Source organism: Talaromyces proteolyticus, assembly GCF_021365285.1.
Source record: "Talaromyces proteolyticus strain PMI_201 chromosome Unknown BGW36scaffold_2, whole genome shotgun sequence".
Classification (NCBI taxonomy): Eukaryota; Fungi; Ascomycota; class Eurotiomycetes; order Eurotiales; family Trichocomaceae; genus Talaromyces; species Talaromyces proteolyticus.
The window spans coordinates 2,257,306-2,278,463 of NW_025764278.1; the positions used below are offsets into that span (position 1 = coordinate 2,257,306).

The window sequence follows — 21,158 nt, forward strand, 5'->3', positions numbered from 1 at the left end:
TGCACGACCATTACTCTTAGAACGCGTGCCACATCCGAACACCACTCGCTGACCGAGATGTGAGAAGGTCGTATCTCGAGTTAAACCCCCGGTAAATCTTTCCGACCTTCAGGCGTGCTATTCTTCCTAAAGTAATACGGACCCGGCGCCCATCACATCAGTTTACTTGGGCTCAATTGCGGTATGTATTAATCATGCCACCTCGGCGATCGACCACTTTAGATTTATCATGACCGCCATCTGACTGAGAGTGATCGGGTATGAGTTATGAGTTATCAGGCAATCCTTATCTTCTGCCGATCATCCGAGGTGTAACTATCTAAGTTACTAATTAGTGTCAGGACGGGGGCGATCGGATACAAGAATGACACATACATAAGATTATGTAGAACCAACATTGATATACATAGGTACGCGCAGGAATTAGCATGGTTATATAATATGTAGTTCATCATTGATAAACTATTCAGAGTATTCAGAGTAGTATTAGTTACCTCCGGTGGCGATAGCCAGTGGCCACTATCGAAGTATCTTTCCAATATTAACCTGATTATTGTACAAGTCACGAATTAATTAACGGCCCTTTGTCCGGCGTGCACCGATTACCGGCGGGCTAGACTTTGTACGTATTATGTATTGTGTAATTAATCCTGTATTAATATGGAATGTATATAGTTCTGTATCTGTCAATCTCCGGCTTACCCCCGATAATATGCTTTACCGCTGTACTTAGGTTCCGTATATCCGTTATTGTGCTTCACCATTGTAAGTCGGTGATATTGTAAATGAATCTAGCTGCAAAACTCCAGGGGAAGTAACAAGAAAGTATGCAAAGCGCGTGATCAAAAGCGCTTGTGTATTTAGCATTTAATACTCATAGAGGAGAGAATGTATAGCGGAATGCGTATTGTAATACGCATGTAATACCGTACGGTGCGGTCGGCAGCAGCAGCCCGGAAGGCGAGGGTGCATCCGCGGTGCCGAGCCTTCACGTATTACCTTAGTTACGCAGCCCCCCAGCACTGGCTACCTCACTACTAACCGTCTTCGTCCTGTGCTCCAGCATCACCACCTGCTCGTTCCGCTCTTCGATTTCTCCTCGTGCATACCCCTGGGATCGTATCCGTTAATTGTGCACTCTCTATATATACAGCACTATATACAGCTATATAGCATTATACACACGTGCGCTCCTCTCGACCACCGATTGATCGTGCTCGCCGTGGAAGAGCAGTTCGTCCGATATCTTGCCCGATCGCAACCACTTCCAGTCTTGCCTCCGCAAAACACCGAGCCTGGCACGAGTCCAGCGCTGATCCGTCTCTATCCGCATCGCAGTCGATAAAACAACAGCCATCCGTGTGCTTCCTCCAGACGAGACAACTGGTGGCATCAATGTGCTGATCTCGAGCGGCCCGACGAACGCCATGTCTCCGCTGCCTATGCGATGATACCGCATCCTTCCGTCGGCGTCCAAAACTGGGCACAGCATTCTCGCGCCCCCAGTGCTGCGAGGCCTGGGGATCTCGCTGGATCTCGCTTGGACAAGCCGCTGTCGTCGTCAATGGCCACCCCATCTCTTCCTCTAGCCCAACAACAGTCAATTGTCGATTTGACCGCAAACGAGCCTTCTGCGCTTCAAGACACCGATGCCCCGAACAAAAGGCCCAAGTTAGATACCAGTGTTTCTGGCCTTGGAGGTGATGGCCGCGCAACTACTACGAGAAGCGCGGAGGTTCGGAGCGCTACAGCGAATGGTGGTGGTATCGCACGACCGACTGCAGTCAGCGGCCGCGGCCGCCCGGCGTCTTCTTTCCAGGACCTGGTGACTGAAACATACGGTGGAAGCGTCTTTACGGGGAATTCTGCATCGGGGTCGCATACTCCCAAACCTCCGTCTCCTCCCCCGTTTCCAGTTCGACCGTGGAAATACTCTTCTTTATATCAACCGACAAGCACCAGCCATGCGGCGCAAGAGGATATACAGGGCCGAGAAGTTAAAACCACTCCGTATCGTCCGGAGGTTCCAGCCGTGGCTCCAGCCCTAACTGGAGATAGTAAGCGCTCGAGAGGTTCACCTTTGAAAGGGGCGTCAGATGCTAACAAGTTATAGAAGTCGCTGATTATTTTCCTTGGAGCCACCTCGGAAACCACCCGGAAGACAGGCTGATTGATACCGCTGTCAAACAAGGATATTACGATAAACAGCCACCTTCGAACTGTGACGTACAGGCGCCGACTTGTAAATTATCGAGTCAACTAAAAAACCGTTCTAGCTTACAACTTTTGTCTTCTGTTTTTGCTGCTGCTTTAGAGAAAAGACAAGCTCATAACAAGATCTCGTCGACATCCACTTTCAAACCGCCGCCTCGAGTCACGCTTACGGATAACAAGAGGGAAATTTGGTTAAAAGATTTGGCTAGCCCGGAAGTCAATTTGCGAAGACTGAGTCGGACGATCCCTCATGGTATCCGAGGCAAGGTTCTCCTCGATCAATGCTTGAGCAAAGGCGTTCCTATTACAAGAGCTATTTGGCTTGCAAAATGTGTTGGAGCAAACGAGATTCGTGCTTTCAAGAGGAAAGGAACAAGCGGGTCGCTTTCCCAAGGCCTAGAAATGAAATGGGTTCGCGAGTGGACGGCCAGCGTACAGCAATTTGTTGAAGGAGTGATCAACACCTGTGGAAAGGAAGGCTGGCGTGACAGAATCACTTATGCGTAGGACTTCTCTGCTTTCTATCCCCTATTGAGCGCCAATTACTAATTTGTTTTAGGGTGAGACTGACCGCTCGTTTATTCTTCGAAAATCTCCTTGAGCAAGACTACTTTTTGGATTGGTATTTATCGTCTCTTGAGAGTTCTACCTTGGACACCACTCCCGTCTGGCTTTTGATGCTGGGCGTCTACTGGGAAAGCCTGGTAAGATTTAGGAAACGGGGCAGAAGAATGGCCGAAGCCTTGCTAGAGAAACTTCGACAAGCGACAATCGCCGAACCGAGATCAACATTCCAGCCTTTGATAGATCGAGTGTCGTTGTTGGTGCGTCGACTCTGTCGGGAAACTTCTTCGTCTATTGTTCTTCCTCGATCATGGGACCAATATCAAAATATTGTGTCTTCCACTCTTAACCCTGAAGACGTCACGGAAAAGGCCATTCTACAATCTATTGTCTATCGAAATATTCGTGTCCAAAAGCCTAAAACCTTCTGCCAAGCCATACAGCGTTCTCCACACCAACTAGTTATCAAGCTTTTAGACTCTTCGCTTACCACATACGATATAGCGTTTTTATCCAACGCGTGCTTAGATGTTATGGCAGACCGTGGGGCATTAGTTTGCGAGATCTTGGAATGGGCAGGTAGTCGATTCCGTCACGGTTTGGTTCGCGTGTACATTGCCGTGCGCCTATTACGAAAATGGAAACGCCTAGGTATTGATATCGACGCACATATCTTTTCGTTCATTACAAAGACACGTGATCGGGATCCAGCTTCCATGGCCAACATCCATCATATTATCGCAGAACTGATCCGATCCCAAACCTTTTCTGTCAGTCGATACCTACAATGGCTGGTCGCGAGGGGCGCAGTTGAGCAATATCGTCAGGGCAGCCCGGAGAAAGTTTCCCCGTACACGGTTCCAATTGATATTGGACTTTTGTCCCATATCCCTGCCAATCGCCTACCACGTCATTTACGTAACCTTCGAGATATGCTTATGGCCCGTGCCGGACTGTCTCTCTCTGAAAAGGAGGAATTGCGGGCTGTCAAGGCCGATTTAAAGGAAAAACTGCCAGATATGTTTGATAGTGAAGACAATGATGAGAGTGACATGATGCGTTGCGAAGTCGATCATGCCAATCTAACTTGGTCGGTGAAAGCGGAGATTGGCCAATGGGTTCGAGGGGCTGTCTCCGAGCATTATGGCGATAGTTCTAATCACTCTACAAAGGGCTATGAGAGCGCCGTGGAGGCCTCATCATTAACTCACGATGAGTTCCTTGTTATTCGCTGGACTCTTGAACAATATGGAGATATCGCAATGCTTGCAGACGTCCTCATCGACGCTTCGAATTCTGACGACGCCCGCGTGCTTACCTCTGCCGTCGATACTTTGAACTGTCATTTTAGCTGCTTTACTGTCATCGGTGCAGCAAACGACCTGTTTAGGAACTTTTATGAGGCTTTTCTTCGATTGAAACAGCATGGACTAGCTCTTTATGATCTGGCGTTTTCGTTGGTTGAAGTTGGCCATCGTCTTCCAAATGAACAAAACTCGATTATCCTGCTTCGACAAGAACTCTCACGGGGTGATCGGAAGATGGCAATAGCAGCCTACTCTCCTGTATCGGACCACATGGCAGATACTTTGAATGATGCCAATCCTTCATTTAACGACGACATGGATCAGTTCCTGTCGTCTGGAAACAGCATGGATGAGAGCACATTGGTTGTTGTATTCCAGAAGTTGATCCAACAACTAGTGGTGCCTAATTACGGTAAAGGAGCTTCCACTACTGATACAACTTGCCGTCATCTAGTGCAACTGAGATCGTTCAATCCAAAACAATTCGACCTTTTGCTAATTCAATGGATTGGTGATATCCTCAGGTCTTCCATACGGCCTAAACTGTCGCTCGTGCTCGCTCCACTAGTCGGTATTGGATGTGTAACTTTACCAGCGTTTACTTTGTTGATGAAGAAACTATTACACGAGTCCTCTCAGTTCAACATACCAGCGTTACCCGAATTACAGCTAGGTTTTCTTGAACTGATTCTGCCGGATACTAGCAAAAACCCCGTGCCTGATTTCCTGTCATACCGATTTGCATTAGCACAAGAGGAATTCTTGTCAAAACATCTGAATGAAGTGTTTACCATCATTCAAGATTCAGCTGCCATTCTGACCCAGTCTCCGGCCAAGGATTCTGCCTCCCTTCAAGAATCATGGGCAAGATATACCACCCCATTGCTTCGGGAAATTCTCGTACGGCATCCCGGCGATGGCACTCATGAATACGTTCGTGCTATGTTAAAAGACTACCCAGCTACCCTCAGCATCGTCCGCCGTGCTCTCGACGAGCTTCTCAACTTTGACCACCAGAAAGAGCACGATGATGTCTTGGAGGCTGAAACGACAATCAAAGTGGCTGACGACTTCTCGTTGCCTTTCTGTCAAATGAAGCTACAGATGCTATTCAACATGGAAAAAGGCGAGGAGGTTCGGAATAGCATCGTGGACGTCATGTTCAAGTCTGCCGTTGCTGACGTGCGCTCTGGGCAGACTCACTGGCTTGATTTGGTCTCGCTTATGAGTCAAGAGGCAGTGGAGCAGGTAAGTTTACTTTCTGTCTAGTCATTCGTTCACAATAAACCAATCTAACTTTACTAGATCCGACAAAGGGCTGAGAATGATTTGTTCTCAGTGGCACAGTTTGAGAGCGCAGTTGATGGGATGCCTGATGTCGAAAGAACAGCTCTACAGGATAATGCCAAAGTGTACCTCGCTATCATTGACGGACTTGCTTATAGCATCCCAGAAGGAGGGGTGCCTTCTGTGGGCCCGCTCCTAGTTGAGAAGATGAATTCTCTCCTACAGAAACTCATTACAATCCAAACGGCGTCCCGTAATATCAGCGAGAATCACAGCAAGGTGGGTCCAGATATTGTACAGTCTCTGGCTATATGCGAGGAGAGTTTCTTGTTCTGGTTTACCGCGATGTTGCGAATGGTCAAGATCCACCGCGCTGCTTTTGATATGCCTGCTTCTCCGACGATCCAACGACCACCGGCGCTTCTAGACCAGTCCCGACTCCTCGTTACAATCTGCTGTCTTGCCTTGTCGCCACTCTGCCTATCTTCTCGCCCTCTAGACTCATCCAAAGCATCCATATCTGCAGCCGAACAGCACATGCGTATCACCAATACCATCCAAACCTACGCCCTCGACATCGCCTCCTCTCTCATCGACACCCTACCCGACGAAGCCCGCGTACAATGCGCCCGCTTCCTCCGAGAGCGTTGCCCTCCATTCCTACACGTCCAAAACGATCCCCGCCTATTCTACCTCTTCGGCCCTATCACCGAATCCATCCCTGCAGGCTCTACCCAACCGGTCTCTGGCTCCTCCCCAGCCCCGATATCCTCTCTCACCCCATCCGCAAACCCATCTGCGACAAACCACACCAGCACTCTCCTCGCTCCACCCGGAACCGCCGAAGACCCTAATGCCCTCTCCAACCGCCTCCGCATCCAAAGCCGCGGTCGCATTATCGGCCCGTACCCTCTTCGACCATGGGAAATGCTCGAAGAAGCCGCTCCCGTCGTCGGCGCAAACGATACCGCGATTGATCTGAACTTCTTCGGTGCGCGCAAAGTCAGGCAATATTAACATCCCTCTTTACTCTATTTTGTTTTCCCTTTTTTTAAAGCATTGGCGTATTGTGTACTCTACTTACTTGAGTTTCAGCCTGGTGCATTCGCATTGGTGGGTTATTACTGAACATGACATTATCATCACCTTATCATACCATATTCTTATCGTTAGCATTATCATATCATTTACGATGTCTTGGATTTGTTTGTTAGGCCTGTTCATATGCATTTTCCTGCCTGGGGCGTTTTTTCGGTTGGAATTTGGAATGGGCAAGTTGTATATATTCTGCATGATAGCGCTGGTTTGGACTGGCTAGTATCGATGATGGCATTACAATATTTTATTTTTATATTCCTTATATATTTTTTTGGGTCGGACATGTAGTTCGTTGGCGTCCTTGCACATATCATCCTGGAATTTCCCCTAATAACTCTTCAGATGGACCAAACTCTCTTTCGTTTCTGCAAACACTTCGCTCACGCTGCCGTCCGGAAAGAGTATATCCCCAACGGCCCCTGCTTCTAGTCAATTTCCCATAGCTAGATTAAGAATTCTTAACCAATTAATAATTCATTTAGACTAAATATTGATACGCAGTATACTAAATTGTAAAGTAATCTTAATAGGAATATCTGTACATTTCTCTTTCTAGAGACCTTCGTTTTCAACCACTTTTAATAATTCTTACATCATTTGCATCACCATCCCGTCCTTTATCGCCTGAATTTCTTTCCTGCTAAGTGGATCCTTACCAGTAAAACTCTTTGCCTTTCACTGTCCGCTGCTCCACGTGGTAATATCAAGATCATCGCCCCCGATCTTTGGGCCGTAGTCTCGCCAATACTTTTTCAAGGCGACATTCCAGCCCCACGGGTCCTTTCCAGCAGCTGGAAGCTCGATATCATCCAATTTTTCCACATTTTTATCGGTATCAGGAAGACCTTGCGGCTTGATATTGTACTTCCTCGCATAGGTAACCAGGTAGTTGTCAAAACGGGCAGCATCGAATTTGAATGTTTTAGAGCGCCTTTCCGGTTCATCAGCCGAAATATAGCCATCGCTTCGGAAGGACCCAGTTTCTTCAATGTACAGAGCCATGACTAGGCTGAGATTTCTGACTTCCGAATCAGGCTTGAGCAGCTCCAAACCTTCCAACTTGGCAAGGACTGACAGGACCATGCGCACGATAATTGAAAAAATTGCCGTGACTTTTTCCGAGTCACCGACCCTTTGTTAGACGTGATTAGTAACCTTCTATACAGCAGGAGGGGTGAATGAAATGTGCATACATAACCATAGGCATCATCCCATTGCCTGACAATATCAACGCCAATGCTTCGCATACCACCCATTGCTCTTTCCAGTTGCCTTCGGCCTCTATAAAATCCAGAATGTAATTCTCAATAGCCTCTATAACACCGTAGCCTGAGTGGTCATTGAACGTGTACATCTGAAAGTTGTCTGGGTCACGGAGCGATATGAGAGTATCAAGAGCGAGAAACTTCTTGTAACCTGCCGCACTGACAACCCAGATGTGCTCCGGATGTTCAATAGCAGGTTTATGACAGAGGCATGATTTGCCTTTGTCACATCCATCGACGCTATCTTCATCGTCATCCTCCTTGCCGATCCATGGAAGGGGACAGATACAAATGTAGCGTAAGCGCGATCTGAATCCCTTACTGACAACTTATACTGGAAGTAAGCATTGGCGGACGCGGAAACAGCAGACCATCGGTCTCTCCGAGGGATGTCCGATGAGCTACTCTTATCGCCCGTTTTGGACTTCTTGGAGATGTTTGTCGCCGAAGCAGTTGAACCTGAAGAGGCGCGTTTGCGGGCATATCGAGCGGCTTAGATAATTTGAAAATTGATTTTTACTAGTTTTCACCAAGATGTATAGGGGTTCTGTGATGAAGGTACAGTATCCTTTGCGTGTTGTGTGACAAGTTTGTTGGTTCTTACTTTTTCTATCTCTATCCTGTGTTCTTCATTCAGACTATTGGACGCGTTTTGCTTTTTCCGATACTCCGAAATAGTACGCGTTTTCCAGGGCCCACTTTAAAATTAACTGTGGCAAGGTTGTGTGTATACTCCGCCGTACCGCGGTCCGGGTCAACGATAATTATACGGTAAACCACTGACATCTGTATCCAATTGACATTTGGTCATGCCGAATCCGTTATTATATCCCCTTTTATATAAATAGCTACATTTACAGTAATTGTCTCCTTCAATATAGATACTTTCGTAGGAAGCCAACAAGATCAAGCACATACTGAAGCTATAAAGAAGTCTTGGCTCATATTTACAATATTTATATATATAGTCGGCGGATCCTAGGTAAATGACAATGAAGCTGGAGATGAGATAGTCCAATTTAACAAAAGAGTAACTGGTCTACCTAATTATATCCTACATCTGACATGCAATAATATTGAGCTGTTGGATGAATCTCATTGGCCTTTTATCTGTGGACGTGGAAGTGCATTTTACCATATCAAGCTGAAACGGCCAGTTCTGCCCCATCCTTTTTACCTTTTTTGACACTCTTCCACTCCACGAGAAGACTGGCTACGAAGGCCACGCACGTCAATGCCAGGCTGACTCGATACGCGTCAACCAGCCCGGCCATATAAGCTTCTAGGACGATCGACAGCTCGTCTAATTTCCCAATCTGAGACAAGATCTGTCTGACTCCAGTTGCTCCAGCTCCAAGAATAACACCGGGCTCGATGTCATTGGTGTACGATCGTAGGTAGTCAGCTAGTCCGTTCTGGAAAACGGACTGACCAACAGAAATGAACAGTGCACCGCCAAGACTTTGAAAGAACATCACAGCAGCTGACCCAATAGGGATATCCTCCTGCGAAAGTATCGTCTGTACAGCAGTCATGGGGACCTGGAAGCCAGCTCCTACGCCAGCGCCTGTAAGAATTTGATATCCAATCCACTTCCCGTTGGAAATAGCGGTGCTATATGTTGTCAAGAGACCACAGCCAATGCAAAATAAAGCAGTGCTGAAGATCAAAAAGGGGGTGTAGTATCCGACTGCGGTGATGATGCCACCGAAGATAATTGAGGAGATGACCGTTGCCAGAAGAATCGGAAGGAGATCGATACCGGATTTTGTGGCGGAATGATTCTTGACGGATTGAAAATAGATGGGTAAGTAATACATGAGTAGGAAAAAGGCTCCTCCAAAGCACACAGTAAAGATGCACACAGACCAGACAGTGCGCTTCTTCAGGATGCGTGGTGGTAGGGTTGCTTTGTCACCGAGCTTGTACTGCGAGAATGCGAAGAGAATAGCGATGAGACCGAATCCGATAAAGAGCCCGATGATCCGAGAGTCGTTCCATGGATATTTATTGCCACCCCATTGAAGTGCCAGCAATAAGCAGACAATAGCAGGGATAAGTAAACCTGCACCGATGAGATCCAACTGTTTGAGCTTCTGCATCCAGGATTGGGAGTTGTCTGTCTTTCGCTTTGGGATGTGGAGGATCAATACAACGACGGCGGCTGCGAGGCCGCCGATAGGAAGGCTATTGATCGGTGTTAGAGGAAGGAAGTACACTGGATTGACGAGACCTCTCAGCACATACTTGATGTAAAAGCACCATCTCCACGATATTCGGTCAGTGAATGCGCCTCCTAGCAAGGGACCGACAACAGAAGCGACTCCCCAGACAGCGCCAAAAAGACCAAACACCATAGGCCGTTGACGAAGAGGAACTGTAATTGCATGTTAGAAGGAGGAACAATCCGATGGCCTTAGTCAATGTACTAGAGAAAGATATGATCACTAAAGCACCAGAGAATATGCCTGCAACTCCACAGCCAGCTACAGCCCTGCCTCCAATGAGGGTCGGGCTATTAGGGGCTACAGCGCATATTAACGACCCCAACTCGAACACAAATATTGCCACCAAGAAAGCCCATTTGACCTAGCAACCGTATGTCAGTCAATCTATCTAGACCAGGCAAAATGTATGCAGTATACATTGAGAATCTTGTAAATACGCCCGTATGTCGGCTGCAGGGCCGTTGATGTTAGGAAATATGCGCTCCCATACCAGCCCACATCGCCGACAGAATGAAACTGGTCTGTAATTTTGGGGATTGCCGTTCCGATAATGGTCTGGTCCAGGGCCACCAGGAAAACAGTCAGGAACAGAGATGCGATGATAATAACCGCCTTTAAGATACTTGGATATTCCAGATCAGGCTCTTCCGGCGGTTCTTTGCCATTGCTAACGCTGCCCTCGTCTTCATTCTCACTTTTTATCTTATCATTCGCCGTACTAGTATATACCTGATCTGTTGGTGGCGGCATCTCGTATCCATCTGGATTGCTATGATTTTGTTTCTCATCCATGTTAGAATGTCTGGCAGAGTGATATCCGGTTATAGATACACACTCATTTTATAGCTCGTGTCACTTCAGCTTGGATATAAACTTGATTAATAATACTAACAATATCTCGTGTTTGTAGTTCACCGCTAAATCACAACAGCAGCACATCTCGTATTCCAAACGAGCAACTCGTGATATCTGCATAGGGCTAGCGTTAAAGCTTGTTCTTGGACGTCCCAAAGCTGTGGTTCGCTCGCTACCAAATCACAGTTTAGGCATACCATAAAGTGCCTAGTCAGGTGATACTAAATTAGTCATATCAAGGGAATTTCCAATCCAATGACGACAGTAGGCGTGTGGGCCGACTATGCCATCTTTTGCTACTACCCACCTAATCTTCATCGTTTAACCCAGGCTTTTAAACATCGCTACAGGTTAATATCAATATCTTATACTTCTCTTTCACAATTAATAGTTTCCCCGCGTTACTTTGGTATCCATGTTGCAGGAACTTCGGAGACGCGCCGCAATGTTGCTAGTTTCGTAGTAATTCATAACGTCGTTCTTTCTCAGTTAAGTTTAGTGTTGCTCTTCTCCACTAGGTAATAATTATTAGTTGACCAGTTAATAATTAACTATGAATCAGTGACTGTCAAAACTTGATTCTTGTTTCTTCGTATTCCAGGCATCCATCCATCAGGCATGAGTCATACCTACTTTACACTGATGATGAAAAGTTAAATACTTGCTGTTTGACATTATTGCTGCTATTTTAATCATATCAAGATATATTTTGACCAATCAAAATAAAAATTTCCATTTAAATGAACGACAAGCTCATTCCATTTCCACTCACATGTAGTATCATGCTCGGTTTCAGACAACATTATTCACTGTCTGCTCGGTGCTGGCATGTGTCTCTGGGATCGTTTCCGCCACTGTACTAGGTGTAGCAGTTTTCTCTCTGTGTGGTGGTTCATCCTCTCGGCGTTCTTTCGCCATCGCATAAACTGTGAGGGCACTGAATATCGCGGCCACAAGAGTGAAGAAACTGAATAATGAAAATTAGTATACCCATTTACCCCAAAAAATTGGCAACAGGCTAAACCTCTTTGACGTACAATGCAATAAATGCAAATGCTTCAACTGTATGTTGTCGAGAGCAGACCAAGATTCCATGCCAATGGTTCACCCTACAACCAGTATCGTTAAAGTTGTTTGCTAGGAGGACAAATGCAGCGATCCAGCTGCCCAACACGGCGTTGTATTAGATTTTTGGTTCATATTTCCTCCTAAAGACAAGCGTCACTTACAAGAATGCCAGAAATAAGTCTATCATAGTGCTGATGACATGAAAAATGGTTTTCTTTGACGAGAAAAATGCAAAAACGAACAGGAGTAGGGCGTAGAAGACAGTGAGACAGGCCTAAATTTCGATCAGCTCGGATTGAAAATTGTTAAGAGAACCAAGAGTGGACAACATACGATGACCAATGAATAAATAACTGTCACTGTCTTGGACGTTTCGACTGCCCATGCGGTTATACCCAAGACAATAAGCGCACTGATGGTTTCTATAACGCGGCAAAACAAACTGATGCCGCGCATTGTGTTTGAAGATATCGCCATGGTGGTTTTGTGAGATATTTTGAAGTCACGTCAGTGTTCATATGCTTCTAGTTAGTTTCAGGGTTAATGTGTTCCTAGGCACTGATAGTGATAGTATATTTCACTAAAAAGCGCTCCCGGCGTGTTCGAGGTAGTTTGTTATATATATTTAGCTCGTGCAATATCCTATAGTTACATAATTATCTGTTTGGCCACACGATTTTATTAAGTCAACATGAGACTTTTTCGACGCTTGCAGCCTTTATCCGCGTCTACAGGAGTGGTGAGGTCATAAAAAGTTTAGATGCTGTAGAGTGTTGACGTAATCCCGAACCATTCTTTAGATCAATTCAGACAACGCAATGCAATTAAAAGACCACCCTATCGGACTGTTCCAATATAGACCGGGTCTAGGCTCAGTTCTATACCGTACAAAAGGGTTGTCGCAATAGACCAAAGGAGCGGCGGCGAAGAAACTGTGATTGGAGAACAAGATTTCCTTCCACAACAAACCGGATATTGACAATTAACTACTCTTGTAATTTCTTCTAGTCCGTATTCTTGTCATTCCTAACACCTTGGGAGATTGTCGGATAGCTACTTGATTGTAGCCACTGAATTTTCTTCACCTGCCTCACCTCAACCAGTTTAGGAAGAACATCAGCAGGCATGAAGTTATGATCAGTGAACTCAAATCCTGGCACCACTGTCTAGATCTCTAATACCAGACAAAGATCCGCTCGGAAGAAATACATGGGTCAACTCACCTCGCTTATCAACAATCCGTCCTTGCTCTTATCAGAATCTTCGTTATCTGGCAAAAAGGTAACTCGCTTTGTATATATCCCCCTCAACAATCAACTGTGGTTTCTCCCCATTCTCAATATCCTGGCCAACAACAAAAGCCTCTACCCTCGCTTTCTCTACGTGCTTGACCTCGTCCGTGTGAATAAGAACATATCTCCCTCAACCCTTGGGTAACGTATGCACTATTCTACTTTTGTTTCCATGGAACCTTCCCTTGGGACTATTGGGAGTTAACAGATAGAAAATGGTTGTCATGGCTGATCTTGTGGTATCTTCTCACTCGGCTTTGGCTGTGTATACAACGTGTCCTCCAGCATGTTTTTGTTGCTTCGTGAGGAAGGGATTTGGGATGCGAAGAGTGTCACGATCGGTTTCGGCGAAAGAGCCGCGTTCGGGATGTTTTAGCATATGAAGCGAATTAATTAGCCTCTTTATTTCTGGTGTTTAAGAGTCATTTTCCCCTGCAGCTGTGAAACTGGGTTTGATAGGTTCAGTAAGCTTCGGGTTGCAGGCGGACATCTCTAAGCGGCAATTTCATAGCTGGTCTTGAAGTTGTGAAATAACAACAATAATTAATGTAAAAACTAACGACAGGAAGGGAGGCACCGTTTTATTTGTATTTTCGTTTTATTTAGCCTGGCCTTACATTTTATTTTAGCTTTGGTTTTTACTTTAGCTTGGTGCTAATCTTACTCAGCTCTGCAGTTGCGAACGTCTATCTTTGAGGGGTAATCATTGCCAGTACGCAACCCCCATGGCGATTCAAGACAATAAGATTTGTTCATTAGAAAGAGTTGTTATAGTTACAGGTAAGGAAAGCTCCAGTCAGCCTTGATGTTTCATATTGGGTGCTTACTATTTTTATCTCCAGAAAGCCAACTTGGTATACACTTCCAAATTACAGAGCTTAGCATATTGTCGGTTTATAAGATTACAATATACCTATCAGAATATAAAGAAGTTTATCTGAATTGAAACTTGCAAAAGCCATTTTCCAGTCGTTTGATCTTCAAACTTAAAAATATGCCATCCAACTCCTTATCCTACAATTAAAGCAGCACTTTCTTTCTTGTCCTTATTTCTGATGCTGTTGTAGGCGCAATGAATACAATCCTTACAAACAGCAAACTTCCTGCATTGTAAAGTCCCCACAATGAAAATCCGCTTCATGTCATCCCCTTCCACGTTTACAATGATCTTGTCCTCGTCCCTGATATACGCAGCCAATTTCGAACCCCCAGGGTAACTTGGTCGAAGAAATTGATAGACTGTGACCTCCTGCCATCGCTCGGACAGTGGAACGGTCACTGCCATTTGCGGCTCCCCACATGTGCAGGAAACCGTTCTATTGTAAAGTCTCTCCAAGACTTGCGAAATATTCAAAATGGAAATCAAAATACCTGCGCGGCGAACACCAAAACAAATGGTCTGCGCATTCACATTCCAGTCAGGTTCTGCGTCAATCCGAAAGGCATCTTGTATGCTGGCAGCACCGCATTGCCTCGATAGAATCTCTAACTGAGGCGAAGGGTTCAACGGCAGCTCCATCCCGGCCGGGTTTATTTGGGATGTCCGGAGATATCCCGAGCCATCTATTGGTAGGTTCAGAATTCGACCTATTCCAACGTGGAACTTTAAGGCGCTGTCTGCATTTGTCGATGGTCGAACGACAAAGTCAGAAACAGCAAACACTCCGTTCGCTTGCACTCCGAAAATATCTGAAACTCTTAGATGAGATTCTTGAAAGATGCCATCGTGACTGGGGGTAATATTTAGTCTGCGTCCAAGCAGACCAGCTGAAGGTTGCTCATTTAAAGGTTGGGTATGTTCGATGCCCGTGGCAAGTTCAAGGAGAAGACCAGTCCATCTGCTTGATTCCAAAAGTCCACTTAGTGCGAGGCCGAGAGACGCTGTCCACTGGAACAGCTTATCCGAGATGATATTCTCCGGCGTAAATGCGAGCTGCAGGGAATCGGACGGACTTGCTTCTCCATCTGCGTCTCTCATTGGAATTAAAGACTGCACGCAGGCGCCGTATATAGATCCCAAAAGGATGGCAGATAATTTGTGCACATTGCGTCTGACTTCTCGGTCTTCAGAAGCTGCTGGGTCGCCGTTCCTCTGGCGCTGGAAGTAGGCTAGAAGTTCCGTGTGAGACCATGATGGATCTCCAAAAGACGCCGGGATATATAACTCCATCGCAGGGCGGAGGATCCGTGACATGTGAGTCGACCATATCCCAATAAGATGCTTATGATTTTCTCGTACAAGCTCCAAGTCCCTGGCAACTGGAAGTTCAACATTTCCTCCTCGTTTGAGGGATGGAACTCCCACAGCCTTTTTGGCAAAGTCAAATGAAATATTCCACATCTCAACTAGCTCCTCTGGTGTCACGTCAGCATCGTTCATGGCGATACGGCTGAATAATATATGGGGTATGCTGCGTATGGACACCACTTGCGGTCGCAACCTAAGAAAATCCGTATGCACCCGCTGAAACATCCAAGGATCAGTCTCACCCACAGAAGTTGTAACAAGGGCAACATCAGAGTAGCGGCTAGAATTTTCCGTATCGCTAAGAAAATGCTTATACTGGAAAGATGAAAAAATTAACTCCAGGGACGCTGAGATATCAAATCCCAGTTCAGACATGACGACCGCTATTCTCCATACGTGGAAAGAGCGTGTGGGATACCTTGTTTCATTCCGCTTATGTAGTGGCGTCACCATCCACCTTAGGACTCCAAGTATATGATTTGAGTCATCTGTGGAGTTATTGAAATGCTCAGCATGTACTACTTCAGCACCAATTAACGCATCTTGTGCACTAGAAACCAACTGCAACAGGTGGTTTCTGTAGGTATTGCAGTCTTCCTCGGCAGCCACAGAGATGACCCAGTCTCGAAGACTAGAAAGAAGAGGCCCTTCAAACACGGGAACTTCATCGTCGTGATCTGGATGTAGCATGCCGAACGGAATAATTTCTGCAAGAATGGCGGTGACTTTTTGGACATGGTAGAAGCAAAGGAGACCAGTCGTCATCGCCCTCATACAATCGATGCCTGAGTCATTAGATACCGCGGTCTGTTCTATGCTTCCAGGAATTGCACACAAATCATCTTGCTGGACCGCAAGCCCTCTCACAAGACCAACCTGCCTCCTTCGCTCTCGATAACTAACAGTGTTAAAATTGCTGGCGCACACAATGGATGCTTTACTGGCTGATATAGATTCAATCAGGGACATGGATCGGTTGCGCGATTTCCACCACCCGACCGCTCCAGAAGCCAAGTGGACAGCAGTGTCAAAATTGAGGATATGAAGGCCTATTTGGCTGAGTGGGCCAGCACCGGATATGTTCAATGAGAGATCCATGTGTATCGAGAGCCTGCGTTTAATGGCACGAAATGGTCGAGAATACCAAATGCCGGATCTAGACTCCGATCTTCCGATTGGATCAAAAATCAGCTCGAACTCTGCTCTCGAATCTTTCCTCGTGGAAATAATGTAGCAGTGCTTCAATTCATGCCAGGACCCGACGTTATTTTGTTTGTTTTTTTTTTTTTTTTGTCAGACACCGCAGCGAGGTCTATAGAGCCGACTTTACGTCCCATTTCTTTCTTCCATTTCCCTCCTCTGTGTGCAGGTTTTATCCGCTCCGACATGACAAGGCTGAGATCGGAGAAAAGCAAGATGACAGTCATGAATGTTAATCATATCCAATTAATATGAGGTAACTACGTAGGTAACTATGTGGCATGGGGACATTGGTTGAGTTGTTGGAAGCAAGGCTACGCTAAGGCTTATTATGGTGGCTTTCTTGAACTCTACACAAGGCTGCACTGTATGCAGCATTGTACGTACATCTGGAATTCCTCTCTTGAATTGTATACGGGTACATAGGACTAATAACCAGCTATGGAACTCACATGTCCCAGATCAGAGAAACATGTATATATTGACATTAAACTCTATATTTTTTGCGTGATCCTCCAGAGACACTTCTGGGCGACAAGAGCTCTCTTATAAATACAGTGTACAGCTGATCGCGCTAATGCAAAGTTTTTCCCTCAAAACACTAAACCGGTGAACGTATTACATCAAACCAGCAGCGTTTCGCTCCCCTTCATTCGCTAGGCTAGACTGCCAAGTGCACCAATATTTGAAATGAAGGGGGAGTAGCCAATGCCCGATCGCATACAGCAAAAATAGTAAGAGGGGGAGGTCAGCAACGCCAGGCGAGTAGTGTGAGTGGCTCACCCCATCTATAGCACATTCACCCAATTCACGGTGGTACTGTGATTTTAATGTACGCGGAATGCAGTGATCACAAACATTGTTTCCATATAATCCTATAAAATAAAATAGTAAGTACATACGACCATAGGATGTGGAAACAGGGCTTCCCGTCCGCTCAGCCGTCCTTAAGCAAGAATTATATCTAAGGTTAATTATTGAAATAGCCTTCTGTCACGATGCCGCTTTAAAAGCGAGTCGCGGTGATGAGGGTGAATCGGGGTGAGTGGAAAAGGGGAAGCCGGAAACGTAGAAGGCAACGTGGATTTCAGTACAAGCGTAGGGACCCATATTGCAGTTAGAAAGTCCAAGATATTAAAAGTTCCTAAGTTCCTAGTTGGTCAGATCAATAGTGAGCACCAAAGCCAATTTATTTTTGCAACGACCTCTGGACACGCAGAATTGGCGGTGTATACTCGTGTTTAAATGTTATTTGTATTGTGATAAAAAGGATAAACTAAATTTTTCACACATAAAGATGGATGTCTTCTTACAATTCTCGTACATCATTAAAGATAGGATCGCCTGTTCAAACCTAGGCCGCTCGGTAAGTTGATAGCTTCTTGACATCTTTTTCTGTGACCAGGAAGCCGCTTACCTAGGTCTATAAGGGGCGCAGTCAGCTTTTGGCACGAGGATCAATAGTTTTCTAGAAGAGCATTGTATTTTCTCTTCGTTGGCAGTAGATTTGAATGATCTTGACCGTCCTGGTTACCAACCCCCAGTTTCCAACTACTTTCCTGACAAGCAAGGTGATAACACGCTCGTCTCGTCCACAATATAGTTGAGGATTCTGTATAAAGGTTTTGGAGTAACTATTACTATATAGAACTAGTGATATGCTTTCTCATAAATTCAACCTTATAGAATCAACAACGCGATGAATATTTTATTATTCTAAAAATGTCACTGAGAGCTTTGCTTTTAATGGTTAAATAGTATAAATTAAGTCGATAAAGACTCGGAAGACAATCTGCGGTAAATGACACGTAGAGTATTTATGTACTCCATTGATTCTTTTAAAGAACTTGGTAATGCAATTGTGAAGTGCGCCCTATGAGCCTTCACAGGGCTTGTAATCATGTTGGCCCGCGGAAAAGGCGTTAGCTCGTATCAGCCTCTAGGTGGCGGCTAGGGTACTACGTAGCTATGGAATCGGCGCTTACACGTTTCGCGGGATTGGTTGGTTGGCTGGTGAGCATCGGTCATTTTCGTTGTTGATTAGGCGTTCTTTTCCATCGTACGTTTTCTGTTTGTCGAAAATTAGTAACTAATTACTATTTTTACACACTGCGTTTCATAATATGTGGCTCTTCTGGATTGATAGGCCTTACCTCGCTTAAAACATATTGTAATAAACTCTAACCTTATGAAATGGATATAGGCGACTTCTTTTAAAAAATACTCTGTGAATCTATTAATTTGGAGTCTTCACTTTCTAAACCTTGGGTTCTCATGTTACGCAATTCTCATAACCGGCGGCTATGTGAAACATCCCTGTCATTCAGATTGATAGACTAATCCCTGCTAAAGCTTTTGAGAGGGGTCTCATTTGAGAAAAGACACCCGGCTGAAGTGGTTTGTTTTACCTTTATCTAAATTTTATGAATCCTGGCTTGATGAGTCAACATGTTACCAGTAAACATGTTCGTTATATACATATACCAAGGACGCCTTTTAAGCTTTCCTATGTACTCAATCATGCCACAACATCTGCTCTGTAGGAATTCGCCAGCAGGCCTCTCTTCGGTCGTGAAAATCCAGTGACAGCGTGTATAATCTCTCAGATGACGAGAATTTTTCTAGAAGTTAGGTTCTAACTCGGAATTATTGCCTTTGCTGATCTTGGGGCAATGGAGTAGACGGGCGCTTAAATGATAAGGAATGTAGGACTTTGAGCTCCTACTGTGACTGCTGTGGTGATTAGACTTTTTATCACATCTTAACAACTTGTATATTTGAAACACTTGGAAACGTCGAGAGTAAGGGGAAGACGATGCTACGTCTGTCAATTGGTGGCCTCAGCGCCAGTATGACTCGTTAGGTCAGGTACCTTTTCATGTGGATAATAATTTCATATCCCTCGGTGCGCTTAGTCCCTATGGACTGTTATATATATTCACATTTCCTAACAGTTGTTGGATGTTGTTCATTCTACACGTTCATCTCTCTTACAAATATTTTTACACCTCTACCATGGCGGCGGAAGTGATTGGTACTGCCTCTGCTATCACAACCTTTGTGACCTTGGCCCTCGAGGCCACCATCCTTCTCTCTCAGACTGTAAAAAGCTTTCAGTCTCGGGAAAAGCTCATTCGTGAACTTCGAGAAGAATTACAAGATCTCCAGGAAGTCCTGCAGATGCTGCAGTTGTTACTCGGCAATATTGACGTCGATATTACGGTCCTCAAGCGACCTCTTGAGAGATGTGCCAGTGCTTGTACCGACTTCAACAAACTAGTTACTCAATGTACACAAAATTCCTCGGACAAACGTTATAGTAAGCGAGACTGGGCGAAGCTACAGTATATGGGTAAAGATATTTCAGGCTTCAAGGACATGGTAGCCGGATACAAATCAACAATAGCAATCGCCCTTGCATATGCGAATCTGTACGTTCGTTCTGCATACCCCTTCTTAACCATGCTGGCGGTGCTAATATTTCTTCATGCAGTCGAAAAACAAATATTACGGAAACTGTCCTCGCAGAATATAAGGAGCTCATTGAGAATACACAATGCGATCTAGAAAGTCATCTACAGGACATTCGAGCAAGACTGGAGACCATGTCACTTGACGGCTCGAGAATCACAAAAGTCGATGCAGTGGAGCTCCAAAGAATGGAAGACGAGAAGCAAAGTACTCAGAAGAGCCTTGATATCTGTGAGCACTTTCTGGCTCTCATGGAAGAGTCACGATCTAGCCTGCTAGGAGACCTAGAAAGTGCTCCTGAGAAATCCTACCAGGGACACTTTCGTGATATACCCTCGCAATCTTCTTTGATCAATGAGGAGGGGTTGAGTTCAACGCACAAAGAATTTACTAGGTGGAAAATTCAACTAATGCAGCATCTTTTCAAGGTTGATAAACAACTTCCAGTAACCCGATTTGATATTCCACTGCTGAGTGATGGACTCAGCACTGAGCAACAGATTTTTCAGGAAGAAGTCAAAGGCATTGAAGACTTATTGGAGTTCTGTAAGCGGGTAGGGAAAGAAGCGCATCAGCCACGCACAAACTACTATGAGGACGTCACTGCAGGAGACAATAGCAGGGTAGCAGTGGTAACAACTCTCAAAGACCTCATTTCTGTCAAGCGCATCAAATCAGGTAACGGGTCACAGCTGGCTTTAGGTCAAATGTCGGACGATTCTTTACAAAGCTTTTTCGTCCATCCTACGTCCCCAAGTCTCTCCACAAGCAAATAAGGAACGCACTCGAAGAGGCAGAACGTTATGGCAAGACTTGCACTATTTAAATTATTCTAATATTAACGTTGTAGCTCTATAAAGCGGACTGCAAAATGAGTCTTCTATGATACATTTGTGCACATAATTCTCGTTGTCACTTATTTTTCTTGCCTCTTGTGGAAATAAGAGCCATCACCACCAAAATAAACTCTGTCCTCGGTTAGGGAAGACTCTTTCATCAGCATTTAGCACCGCTTACGAGACTGGTAGAGATAAGGTTAGTTGTCAGATCTCGCTCTACCG

At 45.3% G+C, this 21,158-nt stretch overlaps 7 protein-coding genes across 7 annotated transcripts; 2 read left to right on the forward strand and 5 right to left on the reverse strand.

The window, feature by feature from the left end:
• Positions 1–476, reverse strand: BGW36DRAFT_370171 (uncharacterized protein). The gene is made up of 2 exons (XM_046215216.1): positions 280–476; positions 1–181 (listed from the first exon to the last, which is right to left on the reverse strand). Exons 1-2 carry the CDS (start codon positions 453–455, stop codon positions 163–165), a joined length of 195 nt encoding a protein of 64 aa, XP_046076897.1. The 5' UTR covers positions 456–476; the 3' UTR covers positions 1–162.
• A 971-nt stretch (positions 477–1,447) lies between these two features.
• BGW36DRAFT_288311 (putative RNA polymerase II mediator complex component Srb8) lies at positions 1,448–6,389 on the forward strand (the record flags this gene model as incomplete). The annotated part of the gene is made up of 4 exons (XM_046210562.1): positions 1,448–2,057; positions 2,114–2,717; positions 2,774–5,333; positions 5,391–6,389. 4 exons carry the CDS (start codon positions 1,448–1,450, stop codon positions 6,387–6,389), a joined length of 4,773 nt encoding a protein of 1,590 aa, XP_046076898.1.
• A 577-nt stretch (positions 6,390–6,966) lies between these two features.
• On the reverse strand, positions 6,967–8,521 carry BGW36DRAFT_414257 (uncharacterized protein; the record flags this gene model as incomplete). The annotated part of the gene is made up of 5 exons (XM_046219282.1): positions 6,967–7,134; positions 7,165–7,602; positions 7,664–8,056; positions 8,092–8,227; positions 8,479–8,521. 5 exons carry the CDS (start codon positions 8,519–8,521, stop codon positions 7,059–7,061), a joined length of 1,086 nt encoding a protein of 361 aa, XP_046076899.1. The 3' UTR covers positions 6,967–7,058.
• Positions 8,522–8,874: 353 nt separating this feature from the next.
• Positions 8,875–11,289, reverse strand: BGW36DRAFT_394103 (major facilitator superfamily domain-containing protein; the record flags this gene model as incomplete). The annotated part of the gene is made up of 5 exons (XM_046217883.1): positions 8,875–9,922; positions 9,983–10,112; positions 10,165–10,324; positions 10,381–10,692; positions 11,224–11,289. 5 exons carry the CDS (start codon positions 11,287–11,289, stop codon positions 8,875–8,877), a joined length of 1,716 nt encoding a protein of 571 aa, XP_046076900.1.
• Positions 11,290–11,610: 321 nt separating this feature from the next.
• On the reverse strand, positions 11,611–12,363 carry BGW36DRAFT_423427 (uncharacterized protein; the record flags this gene model as incomplete). Its single annotated transcript, XM_046219833.1, has 4 exons — positions 11,611–11,785; positions 11,856–11,981; positions 12,048–12,160; positions 12,220–12,363. 4 exons carry the CDS (start codon positions 12,361–12,363, stop codon positions 11,611–11,613), a joined length of 558 nt encoding a protein of 185 aa, XP_046076901.1.
• A 1,824-nt stretch (positions 12,364–14,187) lies between these two features.
• BGW36DRAFT_444432 (uncharacterized protein) lies at positions 14,188–16,524 on the reverse strand (the record flags this gene model as incomplete). The annotated part of the gene is made up of 1 exon (XM_046221641.1): positions 14,188–16,524. One exon carries the CDS (start codon positions 16,522–16,524, stop codon positions 14,188–14,190), a length of 2,337 nt encoding a protein of 778 aa, XP_046076902.1.
• Positions 16,525–19,641: 3,117 nt separating this feature from the next.
• On the forward strand, positions 19,642–20,873 carry BGW36DRAFT_287375 (uncharacterized protein; the record flags this gene model as incomplete). The annotated part of the gene is made up of 2 exons (XM_046210504.1): positions 19,642–20,057; positions 20,120–20,873. 2 exons carry the CDS (start codon positions 19,642–19,644, stop codon positions 20,871–20,873), a joined length of 1,170 nt encoding a protein of 389 aa, XP_046076903.1.
• Between the last annotated feature and the right edge of the window lie 285 nt (positions 20,874–21,158).